This window comes from Lacerta agilis, chromosome 7 (genome assembly GCF_009819535.1).
Source record: "Lacerta agilis isolate rLacAgi1 chromosome 7, rLacAgi1.pri, whole genome shotgun sequence".
NCBI lineage: Eukaryota > Metazoa > Chordata > Lepidosauria > Squamata > Lacertidae > Lacerta > Lacerta agilis.
This window is the reverse complement of record NC_046318.1, coordinates 10,461,777-10,474,339: the sequence shown is the minus strand read 5'-3', so window position 1 is coordinate 10,474,339 and position 12,563 is coordinate 10,461,777. Positions and strand designations below refer to the sequence as shown.

Below are 12,563 nucleotides of genomic sequence, written 5' to 3'. Positions count from 1 at the left end.
TGTGGAAACCTAATCAGTTAATAAAATTAAAAAATTCCTTCCAGTAGCACCTTAGAGACCAACTTGGTATGAGCTTTCGTGTGCATGCACACTTGGTATCTGAAGAAGTGTGCATGCACACGAAAGCTCATACCAAGAACAAACTTAGTTGGTGTCTAAGGTGCTACTGGAAGGAATTTTTTTATTTTATTTTGTTTTGACTATGGCAGACCAACACGGCTACCTACCTGTAACTGGAACTAATCAGTTAATGTTTTCTAATTTTATTTTTAGCCTAGAATATTTGGATTGTACTCTTCTATGACGCGGGTGGTGCTGTGGTCTAAACCACTGAGCCTAGGGCTGGCCGATCAGAAGGTCGGCGGTTTGAATCCCGGCGACGGGGTGAGCTCCCATTGTTCGGTCCCAGCTCCTGCCCACCTAGCAGTTCGAAAGCACATCAAAGTGCAAGTAGATAAATAGGTACCGCTCCGGCAGGAAGGTAAATGCCGTTTCTGTGCGCTGATCTGGTTTACCAGAATCAGCTTAGTCATGCTGGCCACATGACCTGGAAGCTGTCTGCAAACAAACGCCGGCTCCCTCAGCCTATAGAGCGAGATGAGCGCCGCAACCCCAGAGTCGTCCGCAACTGGACCTAACTGTCAGGGGTACCTTTAGCTTTACCTTTGTGACCAAAATAGGGTAATAGTGATTGTGCACACCTGAGTCTTTTGTTAGTCTGATATTCATTCCACTCGCAGAATAGTAATGTTCTCAAAATATATGTATAATCTAACTCTTAGGGTAATATTCAACTAAGGTTTACTTAAAGTAGACTCACTGAAATTAATTGGCATAACTTAGTCATGTTCATTAATTTCACTGGATCTACTCTGAGTAAAATTTAGTTGAATGCCATCCCTAATATGTAGTTTGAGTAGTACCTTTTCAGATACTAATTTATTATACTGTATTGAAAAATATTTTTACCCTGCCTTCACCCTTATCAGTGCTTCACCAAAATACAAACCTTATTTATAAAATAGACAAATTAAAGGAGAAGGGGAGAAAACCTCAATAAAGAGAATTTGAAGTCCCTAGGTAGTTTACACAGATACAGTCATTCCTCATCTTAACAAGATTAATAATTTAATGTTATCTTCCATGTCCTGTATGAGGAGATCACAAAGAGAGATGTAAGCATATGGGTGATAACAGAGACACTGAAAGGGAGGCACACAATAGTTCAGAACCATTTTGAGGACCATATCTGAAAAACAACTGAAATGTTTTTTATATGCAGTAAACTATTTTATCTTGCCTTTCCATTTTAATCCCCCAGTGTGGATTACAACGCATTTTAAATCTATAACAATAAAATAATTGAAACAATAAAATAGTAAATGTAATAGAAGTCTTCAAAGGTAATAGAATACTGAAGAACCTTTAAAGACCAATACAGAGCTTTAAATCTATAAATTACCATGAAAAGGCAGGGCCTTCCCAAGACATCTTGACACCTGAGGCGAACTACAAAATGGCACCACCTCCCCCAGCCAGGGATGAAGGGGTGAATGAAGATCTAAATTGGGAACAAGGGGAGGAAGGAAGATCTACATAGGGAACAAGGGTGGGGGGAATAAAGATCTACATTGAGAACAAGGTTGGGAGGAGACCGACAGCGCCTCATTTCCATCAAGAGCTGGCTGTAGAGGTGGCATTGGTGGGGGCGCAAAGGAGGTGGCAGATGCAGTCTATAGAGCACACTGCAGCCATCGCTGCCACATTAGCAGCAGTAGAGGGCGATACATTACTTGGAGGCCAGGTCTTCTGTTGCCTCACATTGCCTCATGGGTGGGCTGTCTCAGTGAAAAAAGGACTTCAAAGTCCTCAAATTTAATGCCAGATGAGCAGATAAGGAGAGTGGGTTACTAAGGTACTTGCATCAAGAAAACCCAATCTTGCATGGCCACCCACATAATCTTAGAAGGTGGGAACACCCAGAGCCAGACTTCCAATGTTGATCTCAAAAACCAGGCAGTTTTTAATGAGTACAGGCCGTCTTCTCGTATTGGTTAATGAATATTTAAGTGGATAATGGCGTTAAAGGTTCAGAAACCCTGATTGACATTAAGTTGGAATATGTTCAGGTCAGCTTCTTGGGTGCTGCGCTGCTCTGCTTTCAGACGTGGGGCAAATGAACATGCAAGGTTGGTATTTTTGGTTCACAAATCTGGAAAACCCTCCCAAGGGAGGTTTACCATAGCTCACTTTTTGGTGAACTGAAAATGGATTTCTACACTGAATTGCTGGATATGTTTCGATGAAAAGCCGTTTTGCTAGCAGTTGCTTTGTACAACAGCAGTTGATTCATCTCTTTTTCACAGAGCACTTAAAGGAGAATTTGGAAAACTATGTGGCTAACCTGCGCAAGGTACGGCTTATCCGGGCAAACAAGAGAGAAGGATTGGTTCGAGCAAGACTGCTGGGAGCTTCTATAGCAAAAGGCGATGTTCTAACCTTTCTTGATTGCCACTGTGAATGCCATGAAGAATGGCTCGAACCATTATTAGAAAGGTAATGTTCAGTCAAATACTTTCCATATGCATTAAAAAAAGCGAGTGGCATTTGATTTTCATTTTGTTTCTCAGCAGTGGCAACCAGAGCCAGAGTATTTGCTTCACATTCTATATTTTCTGTTCTTCTACCTGCTATTTTAGATGAATCCAAATAGTACTTTAAAATGATTTAAGACATTCTAATTTCAACAAATATTTGTTGGTTAGAACCAACATAAATAATGTGTAAACCTCCAGTACTTTACTAAGATTCATGGAGCTGCTTTATGCATGCCCAGTGGGATTAATATATATTTCAACTATAGATTGCCATAATATAAACTGCTTTTGAAAATCCCCCACAGTTCAGAAGAAATTGCCATGTATCAAGGAAGGACTTCTGTTTAAAAAATATAAGCCCTAAATCCCTTGGATTCATTATTATTATTTTTCTTTTTATTTCTACACCACTTTATATTTTTAAGAAAAAATCTCAAAGTGGTTTACAACCTATATTTAAGCAATAAGGCGGACAGTGGTGGGAGGTAGAAGGAGGCGAGAGAGGCGGGGAAACAGTGTTTAAAAAAAATTGAATTGTCAAATTGTGCTATTATTGTTATGGTTTTTATTGTTTGTGGTTTTTGTGGTTGATGTTTGTATCAAAAATGATTTAAAAAATTTAAAAAAATCAAATAAAACAATTCAGAATAAACTATTATAGAATAAAGTCATAAAGTATAATTTCAAAGCAACATAATTAACAGAAAACTAAAATATTACGTTAAAGACTTCAAAAGAAAACATTACTAAAGACAGTCAAATAGATAGATTTTATTGTTATGGTTCTCAACCAGCACAGACAGTCAAATATATACATTTAAAACATCATAATTAGCAAAAGAGCAAAATATTATCTTAAACATAGAACGTACCTGCTGCTGTTGCTGCCAGTCCTCCAACAGCAGGACTGTGGACGACCTGGGTCTGCAGCAAGAGTCAGCCAAGATGGTCTCTGGCCTCTTCAGCAATCTCAGTTTTTGTAGCGGGAGTAAGTCAGGGCTGGCTTTAAATTGATAGTGTTTACATTTGTAGAGAAAAAGGTTGTTTATTGGTATGCCCTCTTTTTCAAAATACATTTTGCTTATATTGAGATGATGCCACTGAGACTGACATGATGATGAGTTATTTTCATCAAACAATGCTTAGTTCTAACAATGCTTAGTTCTGGGCAGTGCAGCAGCAGCAAGACCAGAGCAGACACAGTTTTTGCTGTGGATACCCACATGCTCTCTCAGTCACAGTTTTGCTTAGTGATACATGCAAACTGGGCCCTTATGTATTTTGCGGTGTCAGAAATGCATTATACAAGCACTGAATACCATCAAGCGTTAAGCCATAATAACTTACTGGGAACCCCTCTCCCACATACATTAGAAGCAGACTTGTGGTACGAGACTAAGACTATTCTTAACACCAAAATGCAAGGAAACCCACCAATGAGCACAAACCCCACTGTCAGAGGTTGTGGTTCTGCATTGTGAATGAAAGAATAAAAAATGAGACCTCTAAAAATAATTCAGGGAAGTGGAATTTTAGGTAGAACACTTGCCTAAACACCAAAAACAATATGGAGATGTGAAAAACAACATGTAATAATGCTTGGAATGTAATTAATATTTAACGAGAAACATTTTGAAGGGAAAACTAATGATTTGACTTTATTTAATAATTTGAACTATTAGGTTATAGAGGCCTATATTGCCACATTTATTTAGTTCTTTTGAAGTAACCAAAGGCATGCTTATCAATTTGAACAGTGTGGTTTATCCACCAGATGGCAGTGTGGGGCAAGATTTAGACGAAAAATGAATAATTTCCCTCATATTTTACTGCATTCTGTTTATCGTATATACACTATATGTATTCACATGTTTCCTGATCTCTTATTTTCACTTAAAAATATCATTATGAACCGGTGCCTCATGTGGTCTCAGCTGCAGCAATCTCCATAAATAACCAGCAGCAGTGCAAACTGCTGTCGTAGGGTATTCCTGCATAATATTAACTATACTATTATATATTTTGGCCCACATAGTTTTTACTATCCTGTCCTCAAGCTGCTGCTCTTCCACCATTGCAAACCTTGTTTAAACGAATTGACTGCACTATTGCAGGAGTTCAAGACATAACAGTTTTCTCTTGCAAATGACCTGATATGACTCAAGTGGCAGTTAAAAATTAGAGATGGGGAACAGGGACATATCTGCGTGCATTGACATTGTATAAATTGAAACAATTGTGCCAACTCTCTCCCCAACTTATGGTATTGCAGTGCACACTAAGGCTCATCATGGTTGTTGCTTTCAGGTGGCCAGTAGGGTAGGGGTAAAGGGAGAGCTAACACATTGTAGAGCATATGTTGGTGCAGATTTTCATCTTTTGACTGCTTGGCTCTAATATCTGTAAGTAACCCACTCCTGCTGTTAAGTTTCTCTTGCTTTCCTTTCCTCGTCTTCTCTGACTTCATCTCCTTTCTCTTCTTTGGCTGTCTGGCAACCAGCCTGCACTGGATTGTGGCCATCACTGAACTTTTGAAGCTCCTTGGACTGGAGAGTGAGTAAAATGAGTTTACTTGTGCGCTCTCTCTCTCTCTCTCTCTCTCTCTCTCTCTCTCTGTGTGTGTGTGTGTGCATGTAGTTGTTCTGCTGTGCTTCAGCTTTTCCTTTGTATCTGTTTCTCCATGCCTTTTTTCCTTACTTTCCCCCATCACTTTCTTTGAAGATGATTACGGTACCAAAAGAGTTACCGGTAGTAAAAAGACACTGCGAAGCAGTTAGATAAGCTCCCCCCCTCTTTTTTGTTGTTTGTACATTTAAGTTGCTGAATATTACCTCAACTACAAAGAGGAAAAATCCTGACTATTAATATAATGACTTTACATTGGCAAAGTAAATATATGAACATTGTGATGCAGATTTGTTCTGTTCAACTGAACCTGGTGTGGTTTGGCACGGAGTGAAACCATTTTTTGTCTCTAAAACCACCATGGATTGTTTTCTCATTTCTCATGGGATGTTGTTAATGGGGAGGAAAGGGACAAAAAGAGGTTACTGTATTCTCCAGCTCTCTGGTGGCGACTAAACTCTAAAAAGTCTCTAGCTGTTAAATTAGAACATTTGTGCTAATTTCCCCTATAGTTGTTAAATGTCAGTGGGTGAGCCTCACCTGCAGTTACTGCATACTTTGTCTAAACCAGGCATCCCCAAACTCGGCCCTCCAGATGTTTTGGGACAACTCCCATCATCCCTAGCTAACAGGACCAGTGGTCAGAGATGATGGGAATTGTAGTCTGAAAACATCTGGAGAGCCGAGTTTGGGGATGCCTCGTCTAAACTAATGGATAGTTCCCTAATTATTCAAGCTTACTGCTGAATTGATTAAGCTTATGTGACATATATATATGAAGCTGCCTTATACTGAGTCCAACTATTGCTCCATCTAGCTTAGTATTGTCTACAGAGACTGGCAGCAACTGTTCAGAGTTTCAGGCAAGGGACATTCCCAGCCCTACCTGGAGAGGCTGATGATTGAATGTGAGACCTTTTTTGCAAGCAAAGCAGGTGTGCTTCCTCTGAGGTATGCCCTTCCACTTGAGCTACATCCCTTCCCCAAATAGATACTTCCTGGCATCGAGGCAGTTGCATTGCATTAGACTAAAGCCAGGTTCTCAGATTGTGGAGCAAGATCCTTTAGTAGGTTTCAAGATACTTGCAGTAGTTTAGGAATGATGGTTAATGTTGGAACTTCAGAGTAAACCATGGATGTCAGAAGACAAATGGCAGGTGGGCCTTTTTCTCTTCTTGGTGAATGTTCTCTTTTGCTCGAGATGCTATGTGGGAACTCTGCAAGAAGTAGGTAGGGGGAGGAGATGCTTAGTTGTGCTTTGGTGTTAATCCCTAGAGCATCTGGGAAAAAGAGTAAAGAGGATGGGGTGAGGAAGATTAGGATGAACACTCCTGCTTTGTCTTTTTAGACAAAAATCCTTAATATTCCTTCACTCCCTTCCATAAATCCTCCAGTGTGTTGTATGTTCTCAACTATTTTATAAACCTGTTCACATTCATCCATCAAACAGAACTTGGAGCGGAAGGCAAAATAAGTTCAGGAAGGGGGTGGATTCAAGAGGTTTCAGGCAATTTGAGCTAGCTTATGTTTACTTATTTTTTATTTTAAAAAGTTATAAAAGCTTCCTACCACACAATGGAAAATAATAAACCATTTAACCTATTAACTATTGTACTCCAGTGTTCTTCCATAATGTTGTTTGATATTTCTTGCTTCTGTCAACATCATGCAAATATTATTTCTTTGTTAACTTACTTAGAATTAAAGAAGAGCCATCAGCTGTTGTCTGCCCTGTGATCGATGTGATTGACTGGAACACTTTTGAATATTTGGGAAATCCTGGGGAGCCACAGATTGGTGGGTTTGACTGGAGACTGGTCTTCACCTGGCATGTAGTACCCGAGAGGGAACAAAAACGGAGGAGATCTGAGGTTGATGTCATCAGGTCAGACTGATTTCTACTTTCTTTGAAATATATTTTAAACTGCTAAACCCATTGGGCTGACTAAACTGAAATTTGCTTCTCAGCACGGATTCTGAATGTTTTATCTATAATACATAATATAAATGTGTAGGTTGTCATATAAATTCTGCTTTTAAAATCACATATGTAAATCTTCCTCTTTCCTCATTTGTAAACATAGTTTTATACTGTACAGTTCTCAGAAAACAGAGAGATTAACCAGTGGTGGTGGAGGTTTTTCACAGTCATCTTCACTGAATACTAAAATGCTGTTTCCAAATTACCCTTTAACAGGGTTGAACAAACTCATTCAGAAATAGTAAAGTGGTACCTTGGTTTACAACCATAATCCGTTCCAAAGGTCCAGTTGTAAACCAAAACAGGTTGTAACCCAAGGTACGCTTTCGCCAATGCCCCCCCCCAAAAGAGTTGTAATAATAAAAAATGGGTTGTAATAATAATAAAAAGGGACACACACTTCCGGGTTTGATGTGGTTGTAATCCAAAACAGTTGTAATCCAAAACGGTTGCAAACCAAGTTACCACTGTAATGCAAAATCTTACTTCTATGTGCTGGTAATTTGTACAGGATTTTAACCCCCATTTCCCCTTTACAGTTAAGGTAGTTGCATTTTACTTTCCTCCAGACACCAACAATTAAAGAGAATTATGTACATGCTAGTTTTTTGGAAGGCAATGTTCATTGCTAATCCAAAGTATTAAGAGTTGTAATATTGCACTGAAGATGGCTATTCTTAGTGAAAAATCAGAAATGTTAGAGCTAATATAAAATAAGCTTAGTCTTGACCTATCTCCATGGGATTAATTTTACACTGAAACAATAGGTTAAGACATATTGGTTACTAGTGGAGAACAAGCTGCAATGTCGAGATTTTAGGAGATAGTTAAGAATAACATAATTCTTCTTTCTAATTGAAAATTAGTGCCACTGTGCAATGGAGGTTTTGTTCCTATCTGATGGCCCAATTCCCGAATGAAATTGTCAGCAAGTGTCAAACTAGGATTTTGGAGTACCTGCATCTCCAAGCAGTGGTGACCCAGTTTACACATAATAGCAAGCCAAACAGTGGCTATGTGTGAACAAAAAAGCGTGTGAGTTTCCACAGTGATGATTGTAGCCATTGTGCTCCTCCCCTGGTTCTGGCTCTGCCATGCTACTCAGGGTTGTGCTATCATTTGGCTTCATGTTACATCCAAACCCAGACTCATTCTTTGTGTGGAGCGAAGCAAACCATGAGCCCAGGATCAGACATTAATGCTAAGTCAAACCATGGCTTAGCCCTGGGTAGCGCAGCAGCAGCGGGGCCACAGTCTGTGCTGTAGATACCTGCACATTTGCATTAAGCCATGGTTTTCCCTAGTGCTGCATCCAAAGTGTGAGCAAACTAGTTCAAAATAAGTTTATAGGCGAGGATGTGCATGTTCTGAGCAGGTGCCTGGAGTTACTGCAGGGCTGGCTCATCAATGAGCAACGTGAGGCAGTCAACTCAGGTGGCAGATCTGGCTTTCTCCATGCGTGCCTGCCACGCAGGCTGCTCCCTTTTTCGCCTTGACCTCTGCACTGCTGGCTGCTGCTGAGGAGGAGGTGGCAAAAGGGGCAGCCAGGTATGGAGGAGGCTATGACAGCACACGTGCGTGGAAGAGGCAGTGGCAGCAAAGTGGGGAACATTTTCAGGTTTGTCTGAAGCAGCAAAATATCCTGGGCTGGCCCTGCAGAACTTGATCTCAATTGATGCAAGACCAGCATATTGACAAACCATGGAATTAGGATCCCCCCCCCAATTTTTTTTATTGATTTGGACAATTTTAAGCACATTACATATCAGTTAGATTTTTCATCCTCCCCCTCCTCCCACTGAGGGAAGCAATTATCCAAACCCCTCTCTCACAGGAGCTAATATTAAACATTTCAAATTTAACAAATCTAACATACAAAAAAAACCCCATTGCTTAGGTCTGGCCCTTTTCCTTCGGCCAAACATTATTCCTTTCCTCAATTTCATTGTCGATTGACTTCCTCAGACCCCCCCCCCCCCCGGTTGAATTCATTATCCAACCTCTTTACCAGTTTTCTAAATCATGGTCAAATCTATTTTTACCTAATCACAATATTTTTTCCTTATCTTTTTGAACATAATCTTACAAAATCAAACTTATCTCCTAATAATTTATACTCAACCTCAGCTCTTAAATACTTCTGAAACTTTCTTATACCCTTCTCAAATTTCCCCCTACTTAAATTAATTTTTAACACCTAAATTCTTCTTTTTTTCACCCCCTTCCCTCCCTCCGGCCTCAAAATGTTTGGCTAATAATTCTTAACATTTCTCCATTACTCCAGCATCCAGATCCGTCGGTCTTAACCATATAAAGAGAACAATAGCAGAAACATATCCTTGTTAACCCACTCCAACCCTCACAAAAACCTGAGCCCAAAAGTTAAGCCGTGCTCTCTTCTGTTTTCGTCTTGTCTTTTGCAAAGTAATCTTCCATATGTCCTTCTCATAACTGAGTGCATACCAAACTGGTTGCATCTCTTTTCTTTTGCAATATGAAGTTTCCTTTGTCAATTCCATCTTCGTCCTCTTCTTCTTTTTGAAGCATTTCTTTTATACCAACATCCACACTGCCCCTTCCTTTTTTGTTTAACAGAGAGTCTCTGGCTGGTTTTTCCTCTTCCACTTTCTCCTCCCCTGTTGCTCCTGGGACTGGTCTTGTCACTTCCATACTTTCCATATTTATATCCAAACTTAAGTTATCCAAAATCAAATTTGAAACTCTCACAGACTGTACCATCTGTTGCAAAAGCTCCAAAGTCTTTTCCTGAAAGTCCGCAGACCATTTTCCCTTTGTCATATTCAAGGTCAAAAACAACTTTATAATCCAAACAATTCTGTTAAACTGCAACATCCACAGTCATTTTGCCTTTGTTTCTTGCCAAACCTTTCAAGACCTCTGGGAAGAAAGAGTAATGCTTTTTCAAACTCAAATTTCACTCCAAATAAATTCAAAATCACCCCCCTTTTATTGTGGAAACAATTTCAGAAGTTTTCCTTATTTTTTACACTTTGACAACTGCCTCGAATACAATGTTGCACTGTTCCTTCTGTTTCAACTGTCAGGGACCGACCTCCATTATTTTAAGTCCCTTCCCGTGCCGAATTGTCTTAAAGCCTTTTTAATAAATTGCTACTCACAAAGTCCAAATGAAGTCCAAATTCTGGATAAATTGAGCGCTCATTTCTGCCAGCAGCCACAACTTCTCGCTGTGAGGGTAGTGCTTGATCCACAGCACCCGCGCCTTCTACCCCGCTCGCTCTCGGCAGCCCTTATTAGGGCTTACCAGAGAGCAGGGGAGGCGCGCTGGGTGCCCGCCGGATCCCACGTCTCCAGGACGCCCTTCCTGGAGTTTTTCTGGGGGGCCGTAGCGCAGTTACAGCTCCTCCTTCCACCACCACAACAGAGAGACCTCAGATTTCTCCCGACTGTCTACAATGGTGCCCAACTGGAAGTCTGTGGAATTAGGATTTAGCCAGTTCTAGATGGAGTTGCACTGATCAAACAGAACCAAGACCATAGGTAGGGGTTGCTGTTAGATCCAGTCTTGCAGTAGACATAGTTCTCAAAGTACCTTTTAATCAACTTCTGTTACATGTGACAGCTGCAGTCCCACTTGGAAAAATATCATGCCACTGTTTTCCATGCCCTGACAACATCCCTGTTAGATTGCTTTAATGTGCACCAAACAGAATTGCTTGCTCCCTTGTAACATCTTCAGCAGAGGGATGGCTTTGGGTACCCCCATCATCAGAAAGATGGTGGATGTCAGAGAGAGGGCCTTCTCCTTTGTGGCATCCCATTTAGGGCTCTTCTTCACACATATTTGTCATGTGCCTCCTTTGCATGTATTTAAGTGCCAAGTGAAAATGGTTGTTTGTCCAGTGATATAATGCCATTTAATCAATCTTGATTATTGGCTGGTTTGTTGTATGGATTGATGTAAGCTACTTTGGGTGACATGGCTGAATAACAGAGTAAAAGTAGATTAAATAAACAAGGTAATAAATAAATAAAATTTGAAACATACTGTGACAGTAACATATAAAAGTGTGGAAGATGAAATAGTTAAACAGGTTACCCAATCAGAACCCAGAGGGGGTGGAGTCAGAGGGACTATAAAAACCAGCTCTGGGAGCGGCAAAAGAGTCAGAGTTGAGGGTTTGAGAGTTCAATTGTCAGTTGGGAGTTTGAGTTCGTTGGGGGTTCGGGTGGTTAGTTGGAGTGGGAGTGAGTTAGGAAAGAGTTGATAGACAGGACGAGTTGGTGTAGCAGAATAAGCTGAGTCAGGAACAGTTAGGAGCAAGGAATAAGTAAAGCAGAAAGGTGGTTTAGGGAGTGAGAGCAAGGAGAGGAAGTTACAGGTCTGGATAGGCACCTCACGATTGTAATTAACTGAGAACGTTTATGAAACCACACGCTTGTTAAACTACAATAAATAAACAGAAGTTTTATGTTTCAATTTAACCCTGACGGAACTCAGTATTGTACCAGGTAGGGCCTGGTTGGTGGCAGCAAGAGATAGAGTGGTGGTACAGGGATCAATAGATGGTGAAACGTCCGGGGACCCTGTGCGATTGCCACACATACTTTGAATTGATACCAAATTTTTCCTCCAATTGTCTATCTTCTCGGCTGAGCGTGCCTGTTTCCTTAACTTTCCTTGTATGATTTGTAGCTCTCTGAAACATTAAGAACTTTTCAACATCCCTCTTGAACTAGAGTACCCAGAACTGCTTTCATTTTTAGTAAAGACCAAAACAAATAGGCTTTGATTACTTCAGCTGCCTCTTTATCCTCACTGTGCCTTCTTTTGTATAGAGGAAATATCCAGTGTTGTCTTTGTTTTCCATTTCCTTTTCTAACATGTTTAATACAAATTCCTTTGTGTTGGTTGTGTCTTTGTCTATCTGCAATTCATTTAGTGCCTTCTCTTTTAGGGTTTAGGCTGTAATCCTAACTCCGCTTACCTGGGAGTAAACCATTTTAAATTCAACAGAACTTACTTCTGAATAGAAATGGTTAGGATTGCACTTAAAGCATTTTCTATGAGCTAATGTGGTGTAGTGGTTAGAGGGCTGGACTGTGACCAAGGCCAGTCATGATGGTCACCATGGGCTAATAATTTTGTCTATACCTAATTTTCTCATAGGATCATTGTGAAGACATCTTAAATGTTAATTCCAAAATATATATCCCACCTTTCTATATAATAAAAGGCAGCTTCAAAACAAAACAGTACAGTACACTGTGATAACAATAAATAACAATGGGGGACAATAAATAAAAATGGAGGGCATTCATACTAGATATGCTTTATCAATACAATCTGCCCTTTTCACTCTTGGATCTGTCACAAT

General features: G+C 40.1%; 1 protein-coding gene across 1 annotated transcript in view; it reads left to right on the top strand.

Moving 5' to 3' along the window:
* GALNT12 (polypeptide N-acetylgalactosaminyltransferase 12) overlaps window positions 1-12,563 on the top strand; it is a 36,579-nt gene that overhangs the window by 5,727 nt on the left and 18,289 nt on the right. The window contains exons 3-4 of the mRNA XM_033154362.1: window positions 2,367-2,556; window positions 6,922-7,107. Of these exons, the coding sequence (XP_033010253.1) occupies window positions 2,367-2,556; window positions 6,922-7,107 (376 nt within the window). The remainder of the gene's footprint in view (window positions 1-2,366; window positions 2,557-6,921; window positions 7,108-12,563) is intronic.